The sequence below is a fragment of the Papio anubis genome, chromosome 18 (genome assembly GCF_008728515.1).
Source record: "Papio anubis isolate 15944 chromosome 18, Panubis1.0, whole genome shotgun sequence".
Lineage (NCBI taxonomy): Eukaryota > Metazoa > Chordata > Mammalia > Primates > Cercopithecidae > Papio > Papio anubis.
In genome coordinates this window covers 51,655,417-51,668,980 of record NC_044993.1, presented here as the reverse complement: position 1 = coordinate 51,668,980, position 13,564 = coordinate 51,655,417, and the positions used below count along the sequence as shown (strand labels likewise).

The 13,564-nt window shown below is 43.2% G+C and overlaps 1 protein-coding gene across 4 annotated transcripts in view; it reads left to right on the top strand.

Moving 5' to 3' along the window:
- Positions 1-13,564, top strand: part of PRKCB (protein kinase C beta) — a 383,326-nt gene that overhangs the window by 74,282 nt on the left and 295,480 nt on the right. For 2 of the 4 annotated variants that reach the window (XM_021931830.2, XM_021931829.2), the window contains exon 3: positions 10,971-11,045. The exons of the other annotated variants lie outside the window; for them this stretch is intronic. In XM_021931830.2, coding sequence (XP_021787522.1) covers positions 10,971-11,045 — 75 coding nt within the window. The remainder of the gene's footprint in view (positions 1-10,970; positions 11,046-13,564) is intronic. 4 annotated transcript variants of the gene reach the window in all.

Sequence of the window (13,564 nt, the reverse complement as noted above, 5' to 3'; positions counted from 1 at the left end):
GCGATCTAGGCTCACTGAAATCTCTGCCTCCTGGGATCCAGTGATTCTCCTGCCTCAGTCTCCCGAGTATCTGGGATTGCAGGCGTGTGCCACCACATGCATCTAATTTTTGTATTTTTAGTATAAATGGGGTTTCACCCTGTTGGGCGGGCTGGTCTCGAACTCCTGACCTCAGGTGATCTGCCCTCTTTGGCCTCCCAAAGGGCTAGGATTACAGGTGTGAGCCACTGTGCCTGGCATTTATTTATTTATTTATTTGGTTATTTATTTATTTATTTTTTTGATATGGAGTCATGCTCTGTTGCCTAGGCTGGAGTACAGTGGTGCAATCAAAGCTCACTGCAGCCTCGAACTCCTGGGCTCGAGTTGTCCTCCTGCCTCAGCCTCTCAAGTAGCTGGGACTACAGATGTGTGACACCATGCCCAGCTAATTTTTGTATTTTTTGTAGAGACTAGTCTTGAACTCCTGGGCTTAAGCGATCTACCCACCTTGGCCTCTCCAAATGCTGGGATTGCAGGCAAATCAGATTCTTTCACAGACTTCGGAATGATGGCTGAGGTTCAAGGAGGTGGACACCAGGCAGCCCTGGGAGGCCATCTTCCATCCAACATGTAGGGTAAGGAACAGGAAAGCAGGTGTACCCAGAGGCCAGGACAATGAATATGGACAAGGAGAAGCCGAGAGGACACAAGGGCAGACCCAACTGTCTTCCAGTTCCCAGTTCCCTTTCTTTCCTTCAGCCAGACCGACCTTCCTCTTATTGGGCCCAAATCATGTCTTTAAAAAAAAAAATCTGACTGGCCAGGCTTAGTCAAGGAGGGGATCATAGAGTCCCAGTACCATGGGTGAGGGAGGTAGTCAGCGTAGACATCACTGGGGAGATAAGCCTTCAATGGTGCCCACTGTTGGGTGAAAAGGCAGACTTGGAGCTGTGAACTTCAGCTTCCCCTTCTTCCCAAGGTCGTAGAAATGGGAAGGCCAAGCTAGTCGTTTCTGAGTGCGGGAGGAGAATGATGTGACAGAAATGGTTAACGTCAGACTGGCTAGCCTTGAAAGCTTGAGTCTGAACGGTAATATCTTAGGAGAGGGAAAAATAAGCATGAAGCTGTGGATCTGCTCCATTTCTGGGGGAAGGAAGCTCTTCTGACTTTTCTGGCTCAGTGCAGGAAGGCTTGAAGAATTTCTTAAAATCTCCTGAGTCCTCCTTGTCCTTCATCTCAGGGTGCCTGTGCGGGTGATGTTTGGCTTTATGCTCTGCGAAAGGAAAAGGGAACTTTGTTCCCTCCCTCCAGGGACTTTGCCGCTTCTCTGAGTTTCCTTAGCTGTGCCCCCTGTGTGCCACTTGCCTTGGGACAGAGATGACCCCCATTTTCTAATCTTGTTGTAGGAGTGGGAATGCTCCCCAGTATATGGAAGTATTCCCAAGCTGTTTTTTTTTTTCTTTTGGGGCAGGCTCTTGTTGTGTTGCCCAGGCTGAAGTGCAGTAGCACAATTGTAGCTCACTGCAGCCTCAAATTCCCGGGCTCAAGCAATCTTGCCTCAACCTCCCAAGTTCCGGAATAGCTGAGACTACAGGCATGTGCCACCATGCCCAGCTAATTTTTATTTTATTTTATTATTTTTGGGATGAGGTCTTGTTCTGTTGTCCAGGCTCATGTCAAACTCCTGGCTTCAAGTGATCTTCCTGCCTCAGCTTCCTGAACAGCTGGAATATCCTCAGGTTTTTAAGCCTCAGTAACTTAATCAACACAGTGGGGCCAGTACAGCCCACCATTGGCATTTGTGGATTTGGCAGTGGTGGTTCCTTTTCTCATTAGCTACCCAGAAGATCCTTAGCACAGCTTCATAAGTCACTGTCTTGAAACTCCACCCTGAATTGGATGCTTGGTGAGCATCTGGCAGAGGCAGAATGGTGTTGGAACCAAGATTGTGGGCTCTGGAGTGAGGTTTCTCTGTAAGCCTGGACACCACCCCATGGTTGGGTGATCTTGGGCCAATTAGTTAATGTCTCTATGCCTCATTTTCCTTACTTATAAATGGGGATGACATAGCACCCACCTCACAAGGCTGTTGGGAGGTTTAAATGAGTTAAGACCTGCACAGCCCTTAAAACAGGGAGCTCTCAATACATGTTGGCCACAGCTCTTCTGCCCGATTGATTTCACTCATTTGGGCGATGCCTGGGTTCTAGAGGAAGGGGGAGGAGCCCGCTTGTAGTGTCCCCTTCATGGGCCAGTCCAGCTCTGCAGTGGACCATACTGGTGATGTCCACTGTGCCTCAGCTTTTGAGCATATATTCTCCTTGAAAACCATTTAAGCAGAGCACATTGGGGTCAAACCAGTCCAGGCTAGATGTTTGGGGTCCTGGGTGCTTCTGTTTTCTCCATCTCTGTTTACCTTTAACAAGATGGATGGGGGTTGTGAAGCCCCTCTGGGTGGCCTTTTCTGTCTGTGACATGCACCAGAAACCTGCTTTTGACCTGTTTGCACTGTGTTAGAAAACAGCAGGTGCAGTTGGCAGCGTCTCCCCCACCCCTTCTCCCGTTAGCCCCTGATCTCTGGGGACTCCTTAGACTAATGCAGTTGTAATGAATACACATTACTGTTTACATGTCTGAAATGAGAGGCTGGCTGCTTATTTTATGCTGAGGTTTACAGCCCTGCCTTTTAAAAACCTCTCTCCCTTGCTCCGCTTCTGGCCACGGCGATATTTCCTGGCGGCCCCTATGCTGTCCCTCCAAATAAGGAATTCACCATGAAGTCCTGCAGCAGCGTCAGAGCCATTGCCTTGCCCCGGAAGGAGTGAACTGTGTGGAACAAAAGCAGAGGCTGGGAGCCGTGGCTCACGCCTGTAACCCCAGCACTTCAGGAGGCAGAGGCAGAAGGACTGCTTGAGCCCAAGAGTTCTAGACCAGCCTGGACAACACAGTGGGACCCCAGTCTCTATAAAAAATACAAAAATTAGCTGGTCGTGATGACCTGCACCTGTAGTCCCAGCTGCTAGTGGACACTGCCTTCCAGCCTGGGCAAAAGTGAGATCTTGCATCAAAAAAAAAAAAAAGCAGAAAGATAATTTTTCAGTTGATAATCAGTAACTGAGATCGCTACTATCACGAAGTTTGGCGAGATGCAGATCAAAAAAAAAAAAAAAAAAAGATGGATTTTTTTTTTTTTTGAGACGGAGTCTCGCTCTGTCAGCCCCAGGCTGGAGGGCGGTGGGTCGGATTCAGCTCACTGCAAGCCTCGCCTCCCGGTTCACGCCATTCTCCTGCCTCTAGCTCTCCCCGAGTAGCTGGGACTACAGGTGCCCGGGCCACCTCACCAAGGTTTTTGTATTTTTTTGGTAGAGACGGGTTTCACCGTGTTAGCCAGGATGGTCTCGATCTTGTGACCTCGTGATCCGCCCGTCTCGGCCTCCCAAAGTGCTGGGATTACAGGCTTGAGCCACCGCGCCCGGCCAAAGATGGATTTTTTTTTAATTTAAAAATATTTTTTACAATTCTTAAATGCTTACTTATGATAGCACAATTAGAAAACGAAGGTATACAAAGAGAAGAAAATAAAAATCACCTCTAATTCCACTACTCAGAAAAAGCTCGATCATTAACATTCAGTTTATGTTTTAGTATATTTTAATCAATCTACATTTATATGTATTTTAAATTAAAATTAGAAACCAAACTTAATACACTTTATTCAGAAATCTGCTTTTTACCCTACCCCACAATTAATATATGATGAATGTCTTTCCAAGTTAAGAAATATAGATCTGCAGTATCTTTTCTTTAATTTTAATTTTAATTTTTTAGAGACAGGGTCTTGCTTAGTTGCCCAGGCTGGAGTGCAGTGGTGTGATCACAGCTCACTGCAGCCTCGACCTCCTGGGCTCAAGCAATCCTCCCACCTCAGCCTGCCAAGTAGCTGGGACTACAGGTGCATGCCACCATATGTGGCTAATTTTTTTTTTTTTTTTTTTTTGAGATGAGGTCTTACTATGTAGCCCAGGCTGGTCTTGAACTCCTGGCCACAAGCAGTTCTCCCACCTCAGCCTTCCAGAGTGCTGGGATTACAGGCTTGAGCACTGTGCTCGGTCTTGTAGTATCTTTTTTTATGCATCAGTGTATCTTATTCTATGACTGTAATCTATGGTCTCATTTGTAGAAAGTTAACTTTGAATAGTTGTATGTACTCACTGGTTCAAAATTAAAAAGGCACAAGAGCTTTAATGCTTTTATTGAAAGGTTTCTCTCCTATCCCTAGCCCTTAGGCCACTCTGTTTGGCTCCTTTTTGGCACCCAATATCCAACTAATACCACCAATTTATTGTGTATACTTCTGGGAATAGTTCATAATGTACATGCACATCATATACATTTATTTTTCTCTTCCTCAAACACATACATTCAAATGTTAGCTTACCTTACTTTCTTCACTTCACGATATCCTGTATCTTGGTGTTTGTTCCATATTAGTGCATGTAGAACATCCTCATTCTTTTTTTTTGAAACAGAGTCTGGCTTTGTCACCCAGGCTGGAGTGCAGTGGTGTGATCTTGGCTCACTGCAGCCTCTGCCTCCTGGGCTCAAGCAATCCTCCTACCTTAGCCTCCCGAGTAGCTGGAACTACAGGTACACACCACCATGACTGACTGATTTTTGTATATATATATTTTTTCATTGTTGTTGGTAGAGACAGGGTTTGTCCATGTGGCCCAGGCTGGTCTCAAACTTCTGGGCTCAAGTGATAGGCTCACCTGGGCCTCCCAAAGTGTTGGGATGACAAGAGTGAGCCACTGCACCCAATGCCTCATTCTATTTTTATTTATTTATTTTTTTGAGACAGAGTCTCGCACTGTCACCCAGACTGGCGTGCAGTGGTGTGATCTTGGATCGCTGCAGCCTCCACCTTCCAGGTTCATGCGATTCTTCCACCTCAGCTTCCTGAGTAGCTGGGATTACAGGTGTGTGCTACCATACCTGGCTAATTTTTGTATTTTTAGTAGAGATAGGGTTTTACCATGTTGCCCAGGCTGGTCTCAAACTCCTGACTTCAGATGATCCACCTGCCTCCCAAAGGGTTGGGATTACTGGCGTGAGCCACCATGCCCGGCCACCTCATTCTGTTTTATGACTGCATCATGGTCCATGGTATGGACATCCCTGGGGTGTCTCCAAAATTGGGATATATTGACTCAGAAACCCTTCCTGTGGTTCTGTCCAAGCTTCTTGTTCATATGGCCCGGCCTGGGGTAGGCTGGAGGAAGGATGTCCATTCAAAAATTAGGAGGGACTGCAGCTCCTGATTATGAATGGGATTGGCCTCCACAGGCCTGATGACAGAGGCAAAGCAGAGCTGGTGAGCCACATGCCAGGTGATGGTCGCTGGCAGAAGGCCATTTGTGACTTCTCTGCAATTCTTCAGATGGACCACATTTAAAACAGAGGCACTGCCCTTCATTTCTACTTGGTTGAGAAAAGGTTTCATCACAGGCCCAGAGAGAGGATCAGATGGTTTTTGCAGTGTGTGGCAAGACATATTACTGGGTATCAGAGGGTAAGTGATCTTGTAAAGCTGACTCAAAGCAAGAGAAAATTTCGTGTCTGTCTTAGAAACATACATTTGCCTCCAAAGGGAAGGCAGGGTGTGGAGGACTGATCAACACATTTCACGTTTGGTTTCTTTGTCTTTCTTGGTGATCTTACGTGACTTACCCTGAAAGTTTGGCATATGTCAAGGAAACATTTCAAATGACTAAGATGAGAGGAAAATATGGGGAATGAATGAAATGGGGTTTATCAGCAAGAACAGCAAAAGACTTCTTAGAACCGGCTGGGGATTGTTTTGTGAATCTCTAAACAAGAGGGGCAGTTTGACTTGGGATGGGGGATGTTTTGACACTTGGAGGGATGGGAGGGAGCCAACAAAGACATAAAGCCAAACTGCTTTATATGGTGGTGATGGAGAAGTAGTGGGAGTTTCTGTGGGAAGACATAGGAAATAATGGTCTGTCCTTCATAGAGTAGGTGAAGTCTACTAGAAGAGACTTATCTTTTCCCTAAATTTCAGTCAACTTCACATGATTGAGTTTCCTTTATTAAAGACTTGTTCTTTGTGTTACCTTTATTTTGTTTGTTTGTTTGTTTTTTTCGAGACAGAGTCTCACTCTGTCACCCAAGCTGGAGTGCAATGGAGTGATCTTGGCTCACTGCAACCGCCACCTCCTGGGCTCAAGAGATTCTCATGCCTCAGCCACCCGAGTAGCTGGGACTACAGGCACACACCACCAGGCCTACCTTATATTTGTATTTTTAGTAGAGGTGGGTCTTGCCATTTGGCCAGGCTGGTCTCGAACTCCTGGGCTCAAGTAATCCACCCGCTTCGGCCTCCCAAAGTGCTGGGATTACAGGCATGAAGCACCACGCTAGGCCTTTTGTGTTACTTTTGTAAGGGATGAAATGAAACTAATATCTAATCAAACCTAAGCGTCAAGCAATTAAAAAATACTTTCTTAAATAACTATCGAGTTAAATAGGACTCAAAAGTACAATTGCAGAGAGGCTATAAATGAAAAAAAAACAAAACAAAACAGAGTGCTGTATAAAAAAATTGATAAGATCAGCCAATGCTGTGCTTGCAGATAAGTTCATAGCTTTAATACTTTTATGATTAAGGATTGAGATGCCTTGCTTTGAACATAATCTGGCTATTCACTTATTCTAAGGAACTTGTTATGGCTCAAACATGTTTCTAGTATCCTCTTTAGAAATTCTGTTTAGATACAGTTTTCTTTGTTAAACCTTCTAAGATGACTATTTCAAAGATGAAACATTCATTTTGTTGTTTAAATTAACATGTATTCTTTAAAGGGTTCTGTAAATGTATTATCCATCAAATATATCTTTAAGCCTTCATTACAGTGTGATGTAGGGGATATAAGTTGTCGAGGACCCAGGAGTAGAGAAAGTTTCTGCACGAAAGTTACTATAGCTCTATGACTTTTGAAATATTCCCTAGGATACATCCAAGACCAAATCAAATTATACTACTTATAAAACACATTTGGAAGATACTATGTGAATATGCTTTGAATACTGAGGCTTATGTTAGAACACAGTCATGGACGAATTTGCAAAAAAACAAAAACAAAAACAAAAAAACTCCGAAATTTCCTGGAGTCTGGCAAAAATACTGGATAGGTTTCCTGAATATATTTTCATGATCTCTGTGATATAACCATATATCTCATTATTTCAAAATGGAGCATATTTTATTAGTCTTTCTTGGTACACAAGCAACATGCCATCATTGCAGATACCAGAAAGTAGGATCACATTGCTGTGCTATAGATCTCCAGAACTTCTTTATCTTGCAAAACTCAAAAACTCTGTCATTAAACAACAATTCTCCATTCCCTCTTCCTCCACCCCCTGGCCACCACCATTCTACTTTGTCTCTATGAATTTGAATGCTATAGGTATCTTATATAAGTGGAATCATCCAGTATTTGTCATCTTAAGATTTCTTTCTTTCACTTTGCATAATGTTATCAAGGTTGATCCACATTGTTGTGTGTGTCAGAAGTTCCCTTCTTTTAAAGACTGAATATTTCATTGCTTTATAGGCTACACGTTCTTATCCATTCATGTGTCAGTGGACAGTTGGATTGCTCTCATCTTTTGGCTATTGTGAATAATGCTGCTATGAACAGGAGTGTACAAATATCTCTTTGAGGTCCTGTTTTCAATTCTTTTGGCTATGAACCCAGAAGTGGAATTGCTAGATTAAATGGTAATTCTATTCTTAGTTTGTGGAGGAACCACCATGCTTGTTTTCATAGTGGCTGCACCGTTTTGCATTCGCATCAACAGTGTGCAAGGATTTTTCCACATCCTCACCAACACATGTTATTTTCTTTTTCTTTTTTTGATAGTAGCCATTTAATGGGTATGAGGTGGTATCTCATTGTGGTTTTTGATTTGCATTTTGCTAATGAGTGATGCTGAGCATCTTTTCATGTGCTTATTGGCCATTTATGTGTCTTCTTTGGAGAAATTCTATTCAAGTTGACTCCTATGATTTTGCATTATTGCATCTGTATTGATTCAAGCAAGCCAGCTAGAATAAATTCTGGCATTTAAACCAATTTTGTGGTTTTTCTGCAAATAAATTCTGCCCCCAAATAACCTCCAACTTTCTGGAAGCAGTCAGCAGGAGTACAGTTCTGAAGATAACTTTCTTTAAAAAAGGAAATTCATAAAAGTATCATGCATCTTCCTTTTTTGACACTAATGGAACAATTTAATGTAATTTCAGAGGGAAGCAGAGCCCCTGGAAAGGCTGGTGTGATAAGGGAAGGTTACCCAGCTTTCCTGTCAGGCGGTGTGTGGGAGCAGAGAGTGGTATTCTCTGCATACTCTTGGAGAGAGGAGTGGGTGAGACAGGCTGCTCAGGGCTGGGAAAAGCCCAGGGGAAGGGGATGGAAGAGGGGAAAAACAGCCCTTCAAGAGTCCTGCAGGAATTGGTGGAAGTTACTTAACAGAAGTGTTCAGCTCCACCCAACACATTCTGTTGCCTTCTACATGCAGAGTGTGTTAGTCTGTTCTCATGCTGCTAATAAAGACACACCTAATTTATAATTATAATTTATAATTGTGAGGGGAGGCCTCACAATCATGGCAGAAGGCAAATGAGGAGCAAAGTCACGTCTTACATGGTGGCAGGCAGGAGAGAGCGTGTGCGGGGGAACTCCCATTTATGAAACCATCTGAGATTTAGTCACTACCGTGAGAACAGTATGGGGGAAACCACCTCCATGATTCAGTTATTTCCACCTGGTCCCGCCTTTGACATGCAGGGATTATTACAATTCAAGGTGAGATTTGGGTGGGGACACAGCCAACCCATATCACAGGGTGATGAAGAATGTGTGCCCAAGTAGTATAGGGCTTAAGAAGACCTCTCAGGCTCTGAGTTTCTCTAGGTCTCAGTTTCCTCATCTTTCCAATGGGAATATTAATAAGACCTACCTCATAGGGATTGTGTGGGGTTTAAATGAGAAAAGACAGGTAAGATGCTAGTACCTTATGAGTGATTAAGTTGCCATTAAAGTATTGAGGACTTAGTGCTTGTCCTTGAAGAGCTTTTGGTCTCATGAGGAGACAGCCTGATCCTCATAAACTATTATAGAAAATGGGAAGAAATAAGGGCTAAGGTGTGATAAAGATGTGCTAGGCCAGGCACGGTGGCTCACGCCTGTAATCCCAGCGCTTTGGGAGGCCAAGGTGGGCAAATCACTTGAGGCCAGGAGTTCAAGACCAGCCTGCTCAACATGCAAAACACGGTCTCTGCTAACAAAAGTTAGCTGGGTGTGGTGGCAGCCACCTGTCATCCCAGCTCCTTGGGAGGCTGAGGCAGGAGAATTGCTTGAATCTGGGAAGCAGAGGTTGCAGTGAGCTGAGATTGCACAACTGCACTCCAGCCTGGATGACAGAGCAAGACTCTGTCAAAAAAAAAGAAAAAAAATTGAAAAAGATATGCTATACCCTCATATATTACAATAAAGCCAGGAAATAGATCGTTAATTCTGAACCCTGATTCTTGGGTGGGCATCAAGGCAGGCCTCAGAAGAAGGCGGCATTTGAGTTGAATCTTATAGGCTCAGCTGGGTTCCAATCAGCAAAAACTTAGGGAAAGGGCAGAGCAGGCAGGGCAACAGTATGAGCAAAGACTTGGAGGCATGGAAGTTCATGGGTAATTACTGACTGAGATGTTTGGTGTTATGGTGCATAGAACACTGTCGGATGATAATGAAAACATTGAATTCCAACATGTTCAAAAAGACATTGGCTGATAAAAATGACGTCTTAATAGTTATCTGTGGACAAATTTGTAAAGGTAAAAGGGTTGCAGACTCAAATCCTACAGAAGCTAGGCAGGAGGCCTAAATGGGTGAAGTGGGTGGGTATAAAACAGAGGTGGTGGTAGGAACCCATGTTGAATTGAATAGTGGATGTTTTGTTTAAAGGGGCACCAGTAGTAAATTTTCCTTTGGTCCTAGGGCTACCAGCTCTTCTGCTTTTTCAAGGGAAGCCAGGAATCTGGATTTCATGCGAAATTTCTTGTTTTTCTTTTTATTAAAGATGTGGTATAGACCAAAAAAAGATGTCTCTAGGCTAGAACTCTGCAACCTCTCATCTATACTCTATTCGCATTTTTAAGACTATATGCAAATATTATTTAGCAGAACTACCTAGTTTTTTTGTGTGATGATAGCATGTTAAAGAGCTATGATACATCTTGGGAATGTCAACATTGAAATATACAGTGACTGTGTTGGTCATTACAGAATGATCTCTGTAGAAACTCAGTTGCATTTTCTCTAAATGACACCTTCGCTTTGACAACACATTTTCAAAAGGAAAAATAGCAAACTACCCTTCCTCCAGGGCCTTAGCCACAGCAGCACCTGCGAACATAACACAATGCTGCACCTTACCGAGGGATCAGGAGATGTGATTTGATTTATAATTACGGCTTCATGGGTAGAATGGTGGCCAATGTCCACATGAGCCACACTCACTGGCTGAGATCCAGAGGGCATTTATTTTAGATAGCCAGTGTTACAGACAGAGTTTAGATTGTTGCAGACTTGTCCAGCCTTAATAGATCTGTCTGTTCTTTAGAGTTACCTTTTTTTTCACTCTCCTAGCTACCTACACCTTCTAATGCTAAACGTAGTTAGCTAGTGAATGCTGTTATTTGAATCTTAAAACTTCAGGTTTGGACAGAACCTTAAAATTCATGTATTTCAACCACTCTTTGTATGAGGCAGGAATCTTGGTTATGGCAGGTGACAGAAAATTCAAACTAGCTTAATTCAGAAGGGAATTTATTACCTTTATAAAACCAAAAAGTCCAAGGGTAGCTGCCTTCAGATATAGTCTGATCCAGGGGTTTGTTATGTTTCCAGGACATGGTTTCCTTTGTTCCATCTCTGCTTCTGTATTGGCTGCCTCCTCAGATGGAAGACCCTCCTCTCATCATGGTGAGACGGCTGTGGAAGCTCAACTCACATTTCCTCTAGGTTCAAGTCCATGCGGAGAAGAGCACCTCCTTCTCTCACAGGCTCTAAATTAGCTACTGGGGCCAGTGAGAAAGCAATGTGCTGATTGACCACCCTTATCTACTCTTGGAGTTCTGGATGGAATTAACACTACCTGAATTATGTGTACCAAGAGTGGGTTTGATATTGTTATTAAAATAAGGTTAAGTGAATACTCACTGAACCGTCTAATGCTTGAATTCCCTTCATAGCACACCATTGGTGACTGTCCAGTCTTCAGTTACTAACACACTGCTCCCAAAATGGTGTGTTTGTGCAGCTCTAATAATGACAGAGTTTCTCCTAATACTGAGATGATACTGGCATCTCCATAGTTCCAGGCATGATTTCTGGTCCCAACCATATTCAACCTGGTCTGTTACGGGTGAACATGTAAGGGAAGGGGTTACTCATTGTGGTCACAGAAGTGACCTACCCAATAGAGGCACAACAACTTGAAGCATGCTTCCATGATCACTGAGGGAGGAAAATGATTGGCAAGTCTCATATTGGCCCTTGAAGCACTCCCTATAAACACCTGTCACTGACAAGCATGTATCACTGGCCAAAGCAAGTCACATTGTGATATGATTAGGCTTTGTGTCCCCACCCAAATCTCATCTTGAATCGTAATCCCCGTAATCCCCATGTGTCTAGGGAGAGAACTGGAGGGAGGTGAATGGATCATGGGAGCAGTTTCTCCCATGCTGTTGTCATGATACTGAGTGAGTTCTCACAAGAGCTGATGGTTTTATAAGGGGCTCCTCCCCCTTCACTCCTCACTCTTCTCTCTCCTGTAGCCATATGAGAAGGTTTAAGCTTGCTTCCTCTTCACTTTCTGCCATGATTGTGTTTCCTGAGGCCTCACCAGCCATATGGAACTGTGAGTCAATTTAATCTCTTTCCTTTAGAAATTACCCAGTCTTGGGCAATATCATGATAGCAGTGTGAGAACAGACTAATACACATGGCCATGCCTAACTTCAAAGTGGCTGGGCAAGTATCATACTGCTGTGTACGTGGGAGGAGGGGAGAATCAGAATATTTGATCTGGTGACCACCACACAACTGAACTTCTCTATTTCTGTGTTCATGTTGTTAACCCTCTAGTTTCTGTTTCCTCTTGTGACACATGTATTAATTAATTTTTCAATACCCAAACATAAGCCTCTAATATTTATTTTTGTTTAGTTACTTCCTAATAAACTAAGTTACCTCTACATCCTGATCCTAAAACCCAAAGGCTCCATGTATACCATGGTGACTACAGTTAATTGCAATATATTGTATAGTTGAAAATTGCTAAGAGAGTGGATTTTAAGTGTTCTCACTACGAAAAACTGCGTATGTTAAATAGCTTGATTTAGCCGTTTCACAATGTATACATGTAGCAAAACATCATGTTGTACACCACAAATGTATACAGTTTTTACTTGTCAATTATAAACAACAACAACAAAACTGCAAAGTCTTCTTAGACCCACTCAATCACATGTTATCTGCTGATTTAATGAGTAAACTCTATATAGGTTCATTCTGGACCTGGGTAAAATGATTTAACAGACTGAGACCAAGGGGGAGGACCCTATTGCAATTCATTAGGTAAGGTCTTCTAGGTCAATATCTGACCATTGATTAGCACATTTGGGGTATAGTTATGTAACTGCCTTCTAGTTTCCCTCAATATGACCCCTCAGTGGAGGAAGAATGGAGCACAATGACAAGAAGAATGTTGAGAGATGAGGAAAGAGAGAATGGAATGGAAAGAACACAAAATAGGAAAGCATTGACATTGTTACTTCTTGGTTATTTCTTCCTGTAAAATCTTGCCTAGGTGCCCTCCATTGGGGTCCCCATCCTCTGCCCTGGCAACATCTTAGAGGATCACTCCTCTCTGCCTTTTCATTCTGCAGGACTTGCCCATTGGGGCTCTCTCAGACCTGACTTGTCATTGGCCATCTCTAGCTGTGATAATAACTCTCTTCCTGGGCTTGACCCTCCTCTCGTTGACCAGGATGCGTGTATTCTTAAGGCTGGCTGTTTCCAAGGGCAGAGAGCTTGCATTCCCAGTTTCTAGTAGGTGCCAAGGACTCCGTTCTTGACATTGTCTTGTCAGCCTTGAAGTGTCAAAACCCAGCATCCCTGCCTGAGGTCATCCTGTCTCTCTTCCAAACATGAGGACTTCTTAAATTTTTTTAAAAAAATGTTTACTTGCATAAATTTAGAAGGCACAAGTGCGATTTTGTTACATGGATATGTTGTTTAGTGGTAGAATCTGTGCTTTTGGTATATCCATCACCCAGATAGGGTACCTTGTGCCCATTAAGTGATTTCTTATCCTTCAGTCCCCCACCCAATCCTTCTAAGAAGGATGACTATTATTCAACAGTCACTCAGTAGCCATTGGAGAATGACTATTATTCCACACTCTATGTCTATGTGTATTATGTAGCTACCATTTA